Source organism: Sciurus vulgaris, assembly GCF_902686455.1.
Source record: "Sciurus vulgaris genome assembly, chromosome: 2".
NCBI classification, from domain to species: Eukaryota; Metazoa; Chordata; class Mammalia; order Rodentia; family Sciuridae; genus Sciurus; species Sciurus vulgaris.
In genome coordinates this window covers 15,090,385-15,102,993 of record NC_136462.1, presented here as the reverse complement: position 1 = coordinate 15,102,993, position 12,609 = coordinate 15,090,385, and the positions used below count along the sequence as shown (strand labels likewise).

Below are 12,609 nucleotides of genomic sequence, written 5' to 3'. Positions count from 1 at the left end.
TGCCAGGAACCCTTCCATCCTGCCTCAGTCAGGCACCTGCCTTAGCCCTGCTCCTGGTTCCGCCTGGTTGCTGATTTGGGGGACACTGAGCATGCTCACTTGGCCCTTCAGAACTCTCTGTCCAAGGCCCTGTCCTCTGGGGGACTCATTCTCTGCCTGCTGTCTGTGCGGGCACATCACTGTGCTCTGCCCCTGCAGCAGGGAGGCTGGTGATCTGGGCTAGGACCTCCCACGCTGTGATGCACAGGGACCCAGCTGTGCCACACGCACATGACCAGAGGCATGTCACATGCTCCCACTCAGCCTCCAAGGAACAGAGCCAGGTCTGGCTCTCTATCTGCCTCCCCAGTCCACTGGTTTGGAACTCGGGAAGTAAAGAGAGGGGTATTATTTCTACTTCTCCAAAGCCTCCAGCATTTAATCAGTATTGTTTTTTCTACTAAACTATGGGGAACTCCTAGCCACAATTATATTGCATAAGAGGTCTAATACTTAGTAGATGCTTAGGAAAGTTTACGGATATGGGAACATTGATCAAGGGTCAGAGCGGGGCAACCATTTCTGTGGCACAGGTCATAGAAAGTCAAAGGTCAGAAAAGCTATGATAACTGAAATTTCCCTGTCCCTTCCAGCAGGGCTAAATCCAAATTTTAAAAATTAACCAACAAGGGCCCTTGAACTTATGAAGAGCTGTCAGAACTTGTACAAGGGGAAGGGGGCTCTGGGAACTTGGAGCCAATCAGCCAAAGGAAGAACACACTTGGGAGCAGGCAGGGCCTGCCCACACAGGTGGCACTGAAGGCACTCTCTGGGTGACAGCCTGTCCTGCTGCAGCAGTTAAAAGTCTCCAAGTGAGGGGCGCGCAGGGTCATGGGCACGCTCCGCCTCTCAGAGCTCAGCAGCTCTGCATATTCTCTACAGACTCCTTGGTTTGGCTTGGGGACAGGTTACTGGAAAGGTGCCAGGATAAAACCTCCCCACGTACCAACCTTCCATGGTTCCCCATTGCGGATGAATGTAACCCAAACATTCCTGCTGAGCATTCAAAACGAAGGCCTGCTACCTTCCAGACTGCTTCCCTTCCTCTGCTCCTGAGCTCTGCCATGCCCAGCGGCCATCTCTGCCCAGGCCATTCCCTTGCCCCACATGCCTCACTCTGCTCGCGGCCCCACAGACAACCCAGGTGCACCTCTCTCCCGCTCCCGTTCCCCCTCTGCCCTCAGGTGCTCTGGGACAGCCCTTGCCATCGCCCATGAGACGCCATCCTCCTGCAGGGCCTGGGGGAGTCTGTGCTCTGCCCTGCCCAAGCCCCTGACTCTGCTTGTGCACTGACGGCCGCTGCCTTCTTTGCTTGTACCAGGGATTGAACTCAGGGAAGCCTTAACCACTGAGCCACATCCCAAGCCCTTGGTATTTTTTATTTTGAGACAGGATCTCACTAAGGCTTAGGGCCTTGCTAGGTTGCTGAGGCTGTCTTTGAACTTGCCATCCTCCTGCTTCAGCCTCCCAAGTCGTTGGGATTATGGGTGTGCACCATTGGGCCTGGTGCTGATGGCCTTCTGGAAGCATCTGCTGAGCCAAGCTCGGAAAAATGAGATGCAGAGGGCTGAGCTGGATGGTGAGGCTGGAGGACTGCTTCTCTCTTGAGAAGTGGTGTTCCCAGTGGGGACCCAGTGCTAGACATATCCTTGTCCCTGATCCAGTCATTCATCTAACACTTGGCAGGCCTGCCTCACGTCGGCTGCGAGGTGCTGGCCTTGGGCAGCACGGTGGACCCCGCTGTAGGCTGGGCCTGCTGCAGGGCTGAGTCGGCCTGGGGAGTTTGAGGACACCCTTCTCTGTTCACAAACATGCCTCAGCCAGCCACGCCGGCTCCCTCAGGGGGCTTAGTCTGCTCAGAGGCGACACCTTTTAGGAAAGTCCCTCAAAGGTGCAGCCTGTGTGAAGCACCCCAAGCGCTGTGCCTAGGTCGGGTGCCAGTGTCGGCACATCTGGCAGGGGGCTGAAGGGAAGGAGGCACTCCGTGGTTCACTCCCAAGGCATGCAGGGCAAGCCAGCAGAGGGCCAGGGAGGCAGGCTGGCAGGCCCTGATCCCCTAAACCCTGCGTCCCCAGGGAGCGATGCCCTGGAGGGCAGGGGTGTCCTGCCAGGGTGAATGCGGGGTGCTGTGGAAGAGGGCGCCCCTGGAGCACCTCTCACGTTCCCCTGAACTTTCTCCACATGGAAATCAGCAGGCAGGCCAAGGGGACAGTGGCAGGGTTCCAGTGGGCTCCTTGTCACCTCTTGAAGAGGCCTCACCATCAGCTCTGCTGTTTGGGGAAGGCAGGAAGGGGAAGAGGAGTGGCTCTGTTCCCAGGCGTTGTTCTGCCCTGAACTTCTCTGAGCCAGGCCCCCAGCGCGGCTCTGCAGTCCCAAAGCCGAACACGGTGCTGTCCTCACGTAGGGCCCAGCCAAATGCCTTCGCCAGGGCCGAGGCTGCAGGACGGCCATTTATCTCCAGGCCTGTATCTGGCTATCCGTCTGTTGAGAGTGAGTCCTTCCTGGGGGTGTGGGGGAAGTGAGACAGGCAGCTTGTCCTCGAGCCCATTGGTGACACACTTTGTCCCTTCCAGGCTGTGACCCAGCTGTTCTGCCTCTCAATTCTTCCGCAGCAGCCCCATCCCCTGGCAGACCTTGCTTCATCATTCAGAGAGAAGCCAGCAGCCAGCACAGCAGACCTCAAGCCTCTTCCTGCCACCAGCGGACAAGCCTGTCTGTCCTCTGTACCGGACACTCTGTACCCCTGCTGGGGCTGGGGGTCAGCCCTCTGCCTGGGCCCTGGCCTCTGCGACCCTCACCTTCTGGGGACTTCCATCTACTGTCTTCTGGCTGCTCTTCCTCAGCACCCTGACCAGCAACCAGTGACCAGCGAGCTGCTCTCAGCATCCTGCACCCCCTGCTCCCTGCTCAGAGGGCTTGTTCCTGCAAGGACGCTGCCCCCTCTGCCTCCGTGTCCTCACCTGCCACGTGCTGTGCACCCCACACCAGATGGCTTCCAGCTCCACCATCCCAACAAAACCAGTCTTGTCCTGGTCCCCAGCACCTCCCATGCACCACATCCAACAAACGCTCCGTCTCTGTCACAGCCAGCTGCTCTGCAGCACCGCCCTTCAAAGTAGTGACTTTAATGGCGACAGGCTGAGAGCGCCACAGCATCATCTTGTGTGACCGTCCTGCTCTACATTTTGTGAGGACATGAAGGCACCCGGGTCCTTCACTGTGCCTTCACACCCCCTCTGGCACCTGTCCCATGTTCTCCCCCTTGCTGACCACTCCCTAGTTCCTGTGGCTTTTCCTCCCCTCTCCACACAGCCAACGCAGGGGGCTCAGGGCTCAGTCTGGTCCTCTCCTTCTCCACCTTCATTCTCTACTTAGGCCTCCTTGTGGCATCTGTTGACTTTAAATCCCAACTCCCACGTGTATGTTTCCAGTCTGAATCTGAAATGTGATGCAAACACACAGCCACCTCTGTGGCATTGTCACTTGCATGTCCTTGGGCATCTGACATTTCCAAGTTCAAACAGGACTCCGGACTCTCCTCCCTGCCCTGCCCCCAGGACACCAGGTTTCCCCCCACTGCCTCACTGGGGGAAATGGCATTGCCCACACCACCCGCTCAAGCCCCGAGCTTGGGATTCTTCCTGCATTCCTCCTTTTCCGTCACCTTCACCTCATCCACCAGCCAGACCCTTCTCCCACCCACGGCAACCACTTGAGACCAAGGGTCCCAACAACTGTCCTCCTGCTTCTTTGGTTCTGGCATGGCTGCCTTCCAATCCCTCTCCACTTCTAGCTGCAATGAGCTTTTAAAAACTTGGTCAGGTCCTTTCATGCTCTTGCTTCAAGTTCTTGACGAGCTTTTAGGATTGGGTTCAAAGATCTTAACACGGCTCTTGAGGCGCAGCACGTTGACCCCAGCTCGCTACCTCCCCTTGGGCCACCTCCATCTTACTCTTAAGCTTCCTGCCCCAGGGCCCTTCATTTCTCAGAGCTCGTGCTGTCTTTAGGCCTTCCCAGGGTGCTCCCTGGGCCTCCCTCCATCATCCCTGGCCAATGCTAATTGAGCTTCCAGTCTCTTCTCGGATGTGTGCAGGCCTCCTCGGTCCTGCTGGGGTGAGGCCTTTTGTTCCTGGGGGTCAGACAGCCTGCATTGCTCCTTCCTGACGCTTGATACTGTGAGGCTTGGGTGCTTCTGTAGCTGTTTTGTTCACACCTGTGAACTCCGTGAAGGCAGGGACTGCGTCTATCTTCATGACCACTGAACCGCAGAGCCGGACACACAAAGAGATGTGCAGAGATAGTGGGCTGAACAACTGGGGTCTAGTGAGGGTTACAGTAAGGTTGTGAGTCACCCTGGAATGCAGGCTTCCTGACATGAGAGCCATGCAAACTCAGGCCAGTGACTTGATGGCTGGGTCTCAGCTTCTTTATGTGGGGTGAGTGGGGTGCAGAGGGTACCCTCCCATGCCAGGCCACGATGAGAACCAAACAAGCTAAGGCACAGAAAGGCCTTGGAATAGCATCTGGACATGCGCTGTCTTGGGAAGCTACCCGCAAGCCGTCGACCATTAACCAAGCCCCCAGGAAGCCGGGGCTGGTGGGGCAGAGCTGACCCATCTAGACCAGCACCAGGCCTGCCCAGGCTGGCCCCTGGGACTTCAGGTCTCCCTCACAGGTGCTCCGTGTACCCCTATGTATGCATATGGTGGGTCTGGGAGCAGTCTTCGTCTCGTCACAGGACGTGCCACAGGAACACCCCTTGGCCCTGTTCCAGCAACCTCCTGTGCCTGGGAGGAGCCTGGGAGCAGGAAGGAAGAAGGCGACAGGTGAGGCCACAGCCACAGAACCTGTGAGTACCAGGGCTTTAAATTCCCAGCAGGAATCAGAAAATCTGATCTTGCACATCTAAGAATAGCCGCTGGTTTCGGCTGTGAGAGGTGCCAAAGTGAAAGCTATAATTATTAGTAAGTAACAAGCAAAAATTAACCACCTACCACCAAGTCATTTTTAGCTGCCATCCCAATGTGGGACTTGAAAGATGGGTACCTAGGAGCTGTGTGGCTTGGAAAGGGTCTGGTCCAACTTGGAATTACCATGACTGCATGAGCTCCTGGTGCCCCAGAAGGGAGGGCTGTGGTTCTGAGGAGTCTGGACTGAGAGTCACGCCCTGCGTCTGCTCCAGGGCGCTGCATGATGCTCACATCTGTCTGCCTGGGTCCCCCTGCTGCAGAGTGGAGGGAAGACCCTCCCTCTGACCTTCTGTACAACACAGTGTATATGCAAATGGAACTTTCAGAGACCAGAATGGGTAGCGCTTTCTAAATACTGTGGGAAGAACAGATGCTAGAGGAGAAATAATTGATAAATGTGTTCAGGGGGGAAAAAGAAAAAAAAAAAAAAAAACCAAAATCTGAGCACCTACCACAGACATAAAGCATATAATAAATAAACTCAGGGTCTAAGGACGTACAGGGCAAATGCCATGAGCAGTCAATGGAAATGGCATTTTCCATGTACTGGGCTGGCAAAGACCTAGGATTCTGAGGTTCTGTGGTGTTGGCAAGCAGGGAAGAAAGCAGACAGCATGCATCGCTGACTGGGCTGGACCTTGGTATGACTCACAGAGGGCAATGTGACAAACTATCAAAATTACGGTGTGCACAGCCTTTGACCCAGCAGTGCTACTTTTTGGAGTTTACCTTTGAAATACAGAACAATATAGATGAGGATATTTCTTGAAATGTTGTAACAGCAAAGTACTAGAAATGGACTAACCCTTAATCAACAGAACACTGGTTAGAGGATTTCCACAGCGTGGATTTATACTGTGCAGCTGTGGATTTATATGGGCCAGTCTCGTAAGTGCTGACGCAGCAGCCTCCCAGACACACTATCAAGAGGACAGCTGGGACACTGCACAGCGTGGGCAAGGTCTCTGGAAGGTGCACAGAACACCACCCACCTGCAACAGGTGACTGGGGCCAAGGGATAAGGGAAGCCTTTCACTTTACATCCTTCCTACTTTTCAATTATGTACCACATGAGTGTGCTCTTTGAGAATAATTTAGATGCACAAACTACAGAAACAGGTCCAAAACAACCAAGGGACAAACTTGCACAGCCCAGGCCAGCTCAGCTACCAAGTGTCCTGCTGAGTCTAAGGCCCCGGGGCCAGGTGTCCAGGACTGAAGAGAAGGTGCTGAGGGAAGGGGAGCCCACCACACAGGAAGGGAGGGACCCTTGTGACCTTCTATGGGCAAACATCCCTTGTCTCCTGGGTCTGTGCTACAGGCTGTGCCTTTGGCCTGTTCCCTCACCAAGTGGTGAGAGGCTCTGGTGTCCTGCTCACGATCTTCTTGCACATATAAGTGTCCCAGGAACCCTCTGATATAGCATACAGAATCTCAGAGTGACCTTCCTGCAAGATCAAAACTAGGGCCACAAGCCCAGTTGGTGATGTACACTTCTAATTCCAGCTACATGGGAGGCTGAGGCAGGAGGATGGCAAGTTCCAGGCCATCCTGGGTAATTTAGCCAGTCTCTGTCTCAAAATAAAAAAAATAAAAAGGGCTAGGGATGCAGCTCAGAAGTAGGGTGCTGGTCTAGCATGCACAGGCCTGGGTTCAATCCCAGTCTGCCAAAAATCCCATCTTTAGCTGGAGCTCCCACACTCAGCTCCCTGCTACCCTCAGTTCACCGGAAAAGCAACCAAGAGAAGAGAGGCCCATGCCTGCCCAAGAGCACCATGGCCCTGGGTGTCAGGACCTGATTTGATTTCTGGAAAGCATGCAAAATGTATGGGATCTGGAAGTATCACTGGAGCCAATGACAGACACAGGAAGCAGAAGTACCTGGTTCTGATCTACTGTCAACTGAGGACACCTTTCTTTTGCCCTTCAGAGCCCCAGAGCTCAAACCTCACATGGTACATGCTGAGAGTTCAGTGGAAACTGTTTTCTCCTGAGTTCACCTCTTTGAAGACTATGTGGATAAGAGGACACAGTCCCTTTCTTTAAAGAGTCAGTGTGGCACAGATCCTAAGACCCCAACTGGTTCCATGCATTCCTACTGTACTCAGGGCTCACTCCGTGTGTGCAGTATGCACAGGTCTAAGAGGAAAGCGTGGCAGTTGCTTTATGTAGTTCAATGCCAGCCTGTAGAACATTAAAAACATGCTCATTAACTAGTAATGAGAACTTTATTCTGTCCTATAGGCCACAGCAATGAGCAATGGCGCTTATGGGACTATATAAAAATTTAAGGATAGTTCCAAACTATAATCTTAGCCACGAGTTCTTCAGTGTTGTAATAAGCAGCTGCAGAATGGCCTCCTCGAGTTGAGGCAGGCCCCGCAGAAAGGCAAGTCCTGTATGACCAAGTGAGGGGCAGCAACCACAAGGCAAAGCTCTCTGGAGCCTCGTGGCCCTTAGGCCATTAAGCTTTCAGTGGAACAAGCAAGAGAAGCAGCCCTCTGGGCTCTAGACTCTGGCCCTTCAAAACTCCACTTCAAGCCCCATTTAAAAGACAGTTCTGCCCTCACACCAGCCTGGAGGCTCAGTGAGGCTCCCCCGCCCTGGACACCAGGCCATGTTCCTCGCTCTCTCCTCCATGATCTGTTTAGGAAGGAGACTGAATGGGATGGTACCAGAATCCTAAGCTGGGTCTGGCTCTTCTGTCAGAGCTGGGAGGAGGCATGTGTCCCTGCTGTGCCCTGGCCCTGTCTGTGACCTCTTTGGGAAAAAGGCCCAACGCTGGGGCAAGAATAATCAGACACTCATGAATCAGCCTCTCTGTACTTCTGCTCAGAAGAATCTAACTTGTTAATTTACGGTGGTTGTTATGGCTCCATTAAAGATGCCAACACAGAATGCTGACTGCTGGACTCCGGGACCGCCAAGGTCAGGTCAATCCAGCTGGGCTTGCACACGCAGCTCCACCAAGATGACACTCTCGGCTGGACACCATGCAGCCAGCCCTGGCAAAAAGCAGTAAACAGATGTGCAACTGGTGGGGGGCCACACCTACCCTCTTGGTGACCTTTGGTGTCACACTGTGGGTGGAGCCTCAGAAGGCCTCATCAGGATCACGCAGACCAAGCAATAAAACTCAGGGACAGAAGTTACCTTTCATGCAAAAGTAGAAATATGCAAGTAAATCAACAGCCATCATTTCCTGCGGAGGCCTGTGTGGTGGGATTCTCATTGCCAAGGCGCCCATGTGCTGGACTTCCTTCTGGGCTTTCCGGCTATGCAGAAGTATCCTGAGCCAGCTGGCTGCCACAGGGAGCTAAGGCAGGAGCCCATACCTGCTTCCAGGCCAGTTTTTAGACCTGTGGCTGCTGCCACTGCCTCCCTCTCTGTAGGTCACCCATGGTGCCTTCAGAGGGGAGTGAGGACAGCAGACACACTGCCCCTGCCCTGGCTTTGATGAAGACATCTGTGTCACTAACACCCTTTGTCCCATCTCCTGGAGATCCCTTGGCAGCTGCAATATGTCAGACTTTATGCTCATCACATATTACTCTAACCCCCCACGCAGATGAGGGAACTGAGGCAGAGAGGTCAAGACAGAACTCAAGTCTACTCAGTCAGTCCACAGCACAGCTGGGGTTCCAAGTCACCCACAAGGACAATGTGGAGTGTAGCTCTGGTCCATCTTCAGCACAAACCCTGCACCCCACATGGCAAACTCCCCAGGAATCCTGAGTCCCAGTCACAAAACCTTTCCTGGACGGATGCCCACTCTGGGCCAGACTCTGACTCAGGTGTAGACATGGGGGGATGGGGAGAAATAGTAACTCGTGGCCCCTGAGAAGAAGTACCAGTTTGGTGCTTGACTTCAGATTCTGATTTCTCCCCATGAGGGGTCCTGGCTAGATAGCTGAGCGCCGGCAGGACCCTGCAGCCTCTGGCACAGGAGTGGGTTGTGGGGGGTAGGTGGGTGGAAGGAGAGGAAAGAGCTGTACCTGCGTGGAGCCAGATCTGTGCCAACGTCATCCAGGGGTGTAGTGGGCCCTGCTTGGGGGCGCTGCTCTGCAGAGATGAGGCCACTTCCGACAGTGCCTGCTCCACTCTTGAGGCTGCTACCGACGTGGCGTGGACGGAGCCTATGGGAAGTTTCGAGAAGACTATCAGGAGCAAAAAGACAGACCAACAACACACGCCTGGCAGACGGCCCCCTCCCAGACACGGACACAAGTGCGCACGCTCACACAGCCCTTCCCAGGACGTTTCTGAGTCTCCGCCCATAAAGAAGTCAGGGCCAGGGCGGTCCGAACCTCGTTCTCCTCCTTTTGCCTGGGCATATCCTGCAGTCAACACGCAGAGCGCATGCTACGCCAAGGGCTCCCTCCAGGAGCTCAGCATGGCGCGGTGAGTGTCGGTAGCAGGAAGGGGAGCGCTAGACACATAGCAGTGACACGGTGCTAACAATCGGCATAAATGAAGTGCCACGAAGGGACGTTACAAAGCACCCTGTAAGGGCCTAAACTTGTAACTCTACAGGAGGGGGCGGGGCACCACGCTTGCCTCCAGGGCAGCCTCTGGAGTAGCTGGGTGGCCATTCTCAGGACAGGCCCAGCAACCTCCCGTGTCATTAGTGGAGCTGAGCCTTTGAGAGGTGGGTGGACAGGGAACTGTATCCTATGACATAGCCTGCAAACTGCAGAAAGAGGATCCTTTGTCCCAGGTTAAGCTAGCATCTATCCTTAAGGCTCATACCAGACTTGAGGAGGATGGCTTGCAGCTAAGACGCCCGGGCTCAGAACACCTGCCTGACTCTTCTGTAAAACCTGCTGCCCTGAGAGCTAAGGAAAGAGACTACCGAGCACAGGTGCCAGGCAAAAGGCCGAGCTGCCTCACAGAGGACCCGACGAGAGGAGACTACCTCCTTAAACAGGGCTTGCTCCCCACCTGTCCAACGCTCTTGGAGGTGTGACTTTGGAACTGACAGCAGAATTTGCAGTTATTTTGAATTTAAAACTGTCAATGTTTATATTTACCTGCAACGTTCTTAATTTATAATTCATCAGGAAGCTCAGTACACAGAGACACATCTCAACACGGTTAGTGGTAACTCTCATGAAGTTTAAAACAGTGAAAATACGCAAAGATAAATGCTGATGATGGAGCTGGGAGTGGGACCTCTAATCCCAGCAGCTTGGGGGGCTGAGGCAGGAGGATCATTTTAACCAAGTTTGAGATGAGCTTATGCAACATAATGAGACCCAGTCTCAAAATTTAAAAATGCTGACTATGCAAACAAAGCAAGTTCATTCTCCTCTGGATAATACAAGATTATAAAGATAATTTCAGCTGGGCTTTGAAGTGCACCTTCATTTATTGACTTTAACTGGCTGTGTTGTTCTGACTGTTCTAACATGAGAGCAGTGTGGGTTCCTCTAACTACACTCAAATCCTTTGGTGGGTTGTGGATGTAAATCAAATCTACCAAAGGGAAGGCAGTCTACCTTCCACGGGTGGATAATCCACAGACAGGCCCCAAGGATGCCTGTGAAGATAACCACTTGGAGGAAAGACCTCAGGAGTGTGCCCGAGGGGACACAGTCACCCAGAAAAGGCAAATGAGGCCAAGGTGAGAGTCTAAACTGATAGCATTCATGACACAGGCCAACCTACAAAGTCTCGCTATGAAGTTGGACAAATATTTCTAGTTATCTTTTGGCAATCTAAAGAGCAAAATGATTAAGCTGCCCTGGATATTTTGATCTTATTTTGTTTGATAGAAAGCAATATTTTAACTTTGATAAGAAGGACTTGATGTGGCTTCTCTGAGACCTTTAGTAGCAATGATGAGTTAAATAGATGAATATCCCAGAGGTGGCTGTTGCTGTATCTGCCATTACCAAGCTCGTCTGTCTGAAATGGGGATTCTCAACACGAACTTCACATCAGTCACTGGACGGTTAGAAATCGTGGTGTTGCAAGGACGGCCTACACCAGAGGAGTCACTAACTCTTGAGTCAGGATGAGGCATCCACTTGGTGACCACCCCCAGGTCAGGAAAGCCTGGGCCCAGGCTGGCGGCTGAGCGCTGTGACCTCCCTGTAGTCCAGGGTCACCTGGGCAACAGACTTCCAAGAGCTTGTTCCCCAGAACAGACGGTCTCGAAATAGGCTTCAAAATCCCTTTGGATTCTGGAAAATTATCAGACACTAATGGAATTTATGTGGGTTTTATCTATGAATATATATTTACCACATTAGAAACTAAAACTGAGACAGGTCTATAATATTCAGTCATTGATTCATTTAAAAATGATAATGTTCTATGGTCCTAGAAGAATTTGACAAAATTTCTACCAGCTTCTATGAATCCTTTGCCTCAAGAACTTATGGCTTTTGAAGGGGTCATTTTTGCTTTTTGGATTAACTATTTTATTTGGTCCCCAAATGAACTAATCAAAACTTATTGTCAAAGTTCCTTCACTTTGTGAGATCTACCTGTGACTAAATTCATTCTTAGCCTAGCAGTTGAGCTCCTGTGAAAGAGGTCTGGCAGACGAGGAGGCCGACCTTGGCAGTGGGGCTGGGCCTCAGCCATGGGGAGCAGGCCATTCAGGATCTGTGATTAGCACTTTGCACACGTGAATCTCCAGGCAGGGAACAATGTTTTCTGCGTTGTTTAGGTGGCAGAATCGAGACTTGATGAGGTCATGTCACTATCCAAAGTCACAGAGCCAAGTGGTGGCAAAACCAGGACTGACCTGGCCTGACTCTAGATCCAGCCTCTAAGTCCAGCTCTGGGGCCACCTCCTCCAGGGAGGTGGCTGCAACCTTCAGTTCCTCCCTGCAGGGAGGCCTCCTGGCATCCTCGTGGCTTCTCTGTGGCTGTCACTGTCACTGTGTGGCTCTAGAAGGCAGGGTGTGTCCTCTGCTTAGGACTCTGCGGAGACCAACTGTGCCAGGCCCACCCTCAGTGGGAGGTGGACACCGTGGGTCGGCCGGATGGCAGCAGAAACAGACAACGTCACCGTGTGACATTTGGGAGAATAGCCCCCGCTTGGGGATGTGTGTCTGCATGTTCCACCTTCCCCTCAGTGAAGCCTCAGAGGCCAGAACCGTCATTGTCTCCAAGGCCCTTCTGGTGCAGTTGCTGTCACTTCTATCAATCTGGACTGCCAGTGTCGGAGGCAGATGATCAAACATCAGGTGTCTTTCAGTGACTCCCCGTCGATGTAACTAGCCCACTAAAACAGAACGAAGGGCAGCAGGTTCTCCAGAAGTACTTCTTCCAGCGAAGTCGCCTCCTGGCCACACATCCTTCACAGGGCCCCAGCCTTCACGTTCTGAACCAGGGTAACATTAGAGCATCTGGAGATTTATTAACAATAGCAGATGACTAAAGACGATGGTAAAATGACTGAAGAGTCGGCATCTGCTACCCCAGGCAATAACACCGTAAATAAAGGTCTTCCACGGGATTGGCATTCGGGGCATGAGTACAAAACAAACCAAAACAACCTGCGTCTCACTGTTTCACAGGACTGAGGTGGTGCCAGTGGGGACCCTGGACTTTGATTCAGGCAGGTCAACCTTGAAAACGCTGGCTC

General features: G+C 52.9%; 1 protein-coding gene across 10 annotated transcripts in view; it reads right to left on the bottom strand.

The window, feature by feature from the left end:
• The window catches only part of TTC7B (tetratricopeptide repeat domain 7B), a 233,159-nt gene that overhangs the window by 34,082 nt on the left and 186,468 nt on the right, over positions 1–12,609 (bottom strand). For all 10 annotated transcript variants that reach the window (XM_079129545.1, XM_079129548.1, XM_079129541.1 and 7 more), the window contains one exon: positions 9,005–9,145. In XM_079129545.1, the coding sequence (XP_078985671.1) occupies positions 9,005–9,145 (141 nt within the window). The remainder of the gene's footprint in view (positions 1–9,004; positions 9,146–12,609) is intronic.